This window comes from Lactuca virosa, chromosome 9 (assembly GCF_052849685.1).
Source record: "Lactuca virosa cultivar CGN04683 chromosome 9, Lactuca_virosa_CGN04683_v6, whole genome shotgun sequence".
Classification (NCBI taxonomy): domain Eukaryota; kingdom Viridiplantae; phylum Streptophyta; class Magnoliopsida; order Asterales; family Asteraceae; genus Lactuca; species Lactuca virosa.
The window spans coordinates 141,242,445-141,247,647 of record NC_136434.1 but is presented as its reverse complement, the minus strand read 5'-3'; the positions used below and the strand labels follow the sequence as shown (position 1 = coordinate 141,247,647).

Below are 5,203 nucleotides of genomic sequence, written 5' to 3'. Positions count from 1 at the left end.
GGTCAATGATTGTTGACTGAGTCAGTCATCAAACAAGCTGACCGAACCGAGTTAGCGAAAAGTGCTGACCAGACCCGGTCAGCTATGTATCAAACACACCCTTAGTTCTGTATAACAAATGTAGCATGAAGTAACATAAAATAAATAGATAAAGGGCTAAATATATAAATAATCACAAAGATGAAGGACTAAAAATAACTTTTCTTCTCAAACTTGTTTATTTTATCATCGTTGACTATGTGATTTGGAAGTAAATTAAAATACACGAAGTAGAGAAAAAGAGTGGAACCCTTGTGCAGATCGAACGCGGAAACAACATCCGAGCAATTGCCGTTACATCCAATCACTCAGCCGGCGATCCCGATGCGGCCCTCCGTCCGATCACCGTCGTCTTGGTCTGTCATTGCAGCACTCTTCGCATCCTTTCTTTTCATCTTATCGCCGGTGTTCGCCTCCGAGTATGATCACAAGGTTAACTAACGCCTCAACCCCAAAATCTATATTTCGACCATGAGTTTTCGATCTTCTTGATCTTTGATTTAAAATGTCATGGTTTTGCGATTAATTGTTAGATATGCTAACCACATTTGGTTTATTTTGTGGGGAAATCTAGCTCCGGAAATGAGATTTGAATTGGGTTAGGGTTTAGATCTCTCACAAAGTTTGCTTTTCTTTGTCTCTGTTTCTGCCAATTACGGCACTACGTTATCTCTGATCATGAATGGTCTTGGAGTAGGAGATAGTAGCTGTAAGTTAATGTGAAACCTGATCCGTGATCATGGTAATACCAAAGATAATGCCATCATTTTACAGGGCTACTAAGTACTAACTATGTGGACTGAAGGGTAAACTAATGCAAAATTTAACTTGACATATAGTTTGATTAGAGCTGCGACAAACTAGCCATTAGCGACCCAAAATTCCCCTTATAGAACAAAATTTGTGAAAACTTGCAAGGGAGTCGATAACACTCATGGTGAGAAGTTGGGACAACCTAAAGTAAAAAGTGTTGCATTTCAGTGCTTCTACCATATCATGGCTGATATCTTGAATAAATAGGATCAATATTAATGCTTGTGTTTTTTCAGATCCAATTACTCTGTTCATGGCTTTGCTTTGATATCTTTATTGCTTACTTATGCAGTATCAACCAGATGACAAAGTCACCCTTTGGGTGAATAAAGTTGGACCTTACAATAATCCACAAGAAACATACAATTTCTACAGTCTTCCATTTTGTCACCTACCTGGACATGCTGCACACAAGTGGGGTGGTCTGGGTGAAGTATTGGGTGGAAATGAGCTTATTGATAGTCAAATGGATGTCAAGTTCCAAAGTATGTTTTCCTTTATATATTCTTGTATGATTATAGTTCAAAACACTTACCTAACATATGTTATCTCTAACAGAGAATGTGGAAAAGACTACTGTTTGCAAGCTGGAACTCGATGAACCAAAAGCCATGCAATTTAAACAGGCTATTGAGAATAGCTACTGGTTTGAACTATTCATGGGTATGCATTGTTATTGTCATAAAGTACAAAAAACAGATAATTTTCACATCTGTTTCTTCTAATCTTATTTTCTCTTTTTCATTGCTGCATGGAATCAAACTCAGATGATCTGCCACTGTGGGGTATGCATTTACAATCTCTCTTGAATCTATATTTTCATGTCTTTTTAGCCTTTTTTATTTAACATCTTAATGGTATAATAGGTTTTGTGGGTGAGGTGCATTCTGATAGGAACACTGATAACAAACATATGTTATTTACACATATGAATATCACTTTACAATACAACAAAGATCAGGTTTGCAAGATTCCATTTTTCTGTTAACTGATGTAATGGGTTTTCTGATTATTTGCCTTATACCATGAATGATTTCCAATTATTGCAGATTATCCATGTTAATCTGACTCAAGAAAACCCAAAACCATTGGAAGTTGGTAGAACCCTAGACATGACATATTCAGTCAAATGGACTGAAACTAATATCACATTTGCTCGTCGTTTTGATGTTTACCTTGATTACCATTTCTTCGAGCATCAGGTAACTTCTAGGAATAGCAAGAAATAGCAACATACTTTCATTGATTTATATATAATAGCCTCTTTCTTTTATATAAGCTTCTTGTTTCTCTTTAGGGTTAAATGCAAGAAATATCAATGTCTTCATAGTTTCATAACTTTCATTATCTTTGTATTATAGCATTATTCTTTATTCTTATTTACATCATTGGGGATATAATGTAATGTTTGTTGGATCTGATGATGCAGATTCATTGGTTCTCCATATTCAATTCATTTATGATGGTTATCTTTCTCACTGGGCTTGTTTCAATGATCCTAATGCGAACTCTTAGAAACGACTATGCCAAATATGCAAGAGAAGATGATGATCTAGAAACTCTGGTAATGAAACTATATAAAGCAACTAGTTCATTTTTAATAATCCACTCCTGAATTCATTAATTTTATTTTTTTCAGGAAAGAGATGTGAGTGAAGAATCTGGTTGGAAACTTGTTCATGGTGATGTTTTCCGACCACCTCGTAATTTGGTTTTGCTGTCGGCAGTTGTCGGGACAGGTGCCCAGCTGGCACTTTTGATTCTTCTTGTCATCATATTTGCGATTATTGGAATGTTGTATATCGGGTATGTTATATGTAACATAAATTATGAAGTCTAAATGACCATTTTATCCTTACATTTCAAAAAACAAGTTTCATAATATTCATCAATTTTAATGTGAGAGGAGTTGGGAGGAAAAAAAAAAGAAATGAAAAAATTGAAGGATTAGTGCCTTAATACATTAATTTAGGTTTCTTTTTTGGCTTAACCCTTTAAGTCATTCTGTCCAGATTAATTCAAAAAGAAAGTAAGAAATAGACATGTATATATGGGTTTTTCTTATTGACTTAAATGCCTAACTTATAAATTTGCCCTCAATTGTTTCCTTCCATATTTTCTCAAATATCCTCTAAAACATTATTTATCAGGGAGAAAAAAATAATGGAAGTTTGGTTATTTGTTTTGTAGGAGAGGAGCAATTGTAACAACATTTATAGTTTGCTATGCTTTCACATCTTTTATATCTGGCTATGTGAGTGGTGGGATGTACTCACGCAATGGTGGTATGTACTCTATTTAATTTTGATATATTCTTCTTCTTATTATTTTTAAATTCCCGATTATGCCCTCTTTTTAATATATATATATATATATATATATATATATATATATATATTTTCTCAGGGAAAACATGGATAAAGTCGATGATATTGACAGCATCACTTTTCCCATTTTTGTGCTTTGGGATCGGTTTCATTCTGAACACGGTTGCCATATTGTATGGGTCTTTGGCAGCTATTCCATTTGGGACAATGGTGGTGGTTTTAGTGATTTGGGGTTTTATTTCTTTCCCTCTTGCCCTTCTTGGAACAGTTGTTGGAAGGAATTGGAGTGGGGCCCCCAACAACCCTTGTCGTGTCAAGACAATCCCTCGCCCAATTCCCGAGAAGAAATGGTATCTCACACCTTCTGTGGTTTCATTGATGGGTGGATTGCTGCCTTTTGGTAGTATTTTCATTGAGATGTACTTTGTCTTCACATCCTTTTGGAATTACAAGGTATTCTTGTCATTTCTCACTACTAAATCTTTAAATGAATTGTCATGAAATGAATAATTAATAATGATTTGTTTGAAACTTTGAATTGACATGACAGGTGTACTATGTGTATGGATTTATGCTACTTGTTTTCCTGATATTGATTATAGTGACTGTTTGCGTGACAATTGTTGGAACATATTTTTTGCTGAATGCGGAGAATTATTACTGGCAATGGACTTCCTTCTTCTCAGCAGCATCCACAGCTATTTACGTGTATTTGTATTCCATATATTACTATTATGTCAAGACCAAAATGTCTGGATTCTTCCAGACCAGCTTCTATTTTGGATACACCGCCATGTTCTGCCTCGGTTTAGGAATTCTATGCGGTACATTTATCTCTCTCTCTCTCTCTCTCTCTCTCTCTCTCTCCTTTTTTTTTCAAACAAAAAAGAACAAACAGAACAGAACAGGTTGTACTGTGTTTGACATGCATTGGACTTGGTCCTATACTCATAGACAAGCTGCAGCTTTTTGTCACATCCAAAAAGGTGGGATAGGGACTAGCGGTCTATCTCCTGTCTTGTGCAAAAAGACAAAAATGCCCTCCCCACCCCATTCTCATCCTCATCCTCATAAATAAATAAATAGCCCTAGAACGTTTGCATAGTCCCATCTCGTACAACTTAATATATCTTTGAGTAAACTGCAAAAATGGTCTCTCCCTGTGATATATGTATTTTTCTTTGGAATGAGTCCAAAGAGGAATCTTTTTGCTAAAATGGTCCTTAGGGCGTGTTTTTGTTGTGCTTTTGGGACCTCATTTGAGATTTCATTCCAAATGAGTTTTTTTAACAAGTCAATGGAAGACGACACAAAAACTCATAGTTGAATAACAATAATCATAATAAAATAAATATATTAAATAGAGGTCAAAGTAGTCATTTTCTGAAGATTTAGCGGACTAATACAAGTCAAGGATCAAAAGCAGAACAAAACCTTGCCATAAGGACCATTTTAGCAGTTTACTCCATCTTAATGTTAAAAAAAGTTGATGTCTTTTTTTTTTTTTTTTTTTTTTTTTTTTTAAAATTATTTTTCAGGAGCTGTGGGACATTTGGGGTCAAACATGTTTGTTAGAAGGATCTACCGAAACATCAAGTGCGATTAAGTCTAAGTCATTGTTAGGAAGAAGTAAGAACCCAAAGTGGGACCCACGACCTGGTTCTTGACAAGGGTTGGGGAGTGATTAGTAGTATACTTAACTCTTTAAGGATAGGGGGAGGCTTGATCATTTTTTCCTTCCTTTCTGTGGAGTGTAGAAGAAGAAAGGTAGATTATCCAAAAAAAAAAAACTATTTTTTGTTCCAAATTGGTAAATTTTTCGTATTCTCTTTTACGTTACTTTGTGTTTGATTAATACCATGAAGAAGGAAGTGATGGGGGAGATGGGGGTACATTTTTTGTGGTGGTGTAGTGTGCAAAATGAAGACAATGTTGTTAATTTGTTATATACATGTTCTATTGTATTTTTAGTTCATTGTGTTTAATTTGGTCTTTTCATTTTCTTCGCTTATATCATCGTAGTC

At 35.0% G+C, this 5,203-nt stretch overlaps 1 protein-coding gene across 2 annotated transcripts; it reads left to right on the top strand.

The window, feature by feature from the left end:
- The first annotated feature begins 255 nt into the window (after positions 1 to 255).
- LOC145136900 (transmembrane 9 superfamily member 1-like) lies at positions 256 to 4,926 on the top strand. Of its 2 annotated transcripts, none has more exons than XM_079071004.1 (12): positions 256 to 471; positions 1,145 to 1,337; positions 1,411 to 1,515; positions 1,620 to 1,637; positions 1,719 to 1,813; positions 1,902 to 2,054; positions 2,282 to 2,416; positions 2,492 to 2,658; positions 3,043 to 3,137; positions 3,370 to 3,632; positions 3,730 to 4,003; positions 4,718 to 4,926. In XM_079071004.1, exons 1-12 carry the CDS (start codon positions 364 to 366, stop codon positions 4,783 to 4,785), a joined length of 1,674 nt encoding a protein of 557 aa, XP_078927130.1. In that variant the 5' UTR covers positions 256 to 363; the 3' UTR covers positions 4,786 to 4,926. The 2 variants fall into 2 exon arrangements, with proteins under 2 accessions (XP_078927130.1, XP_078927129.1); XM_079071003.1 differs by having other exon boundaries at positions 3,259 to 3,632.
- Positions 4,927 to 5,203: the final 277 nt, after the last annotated feature.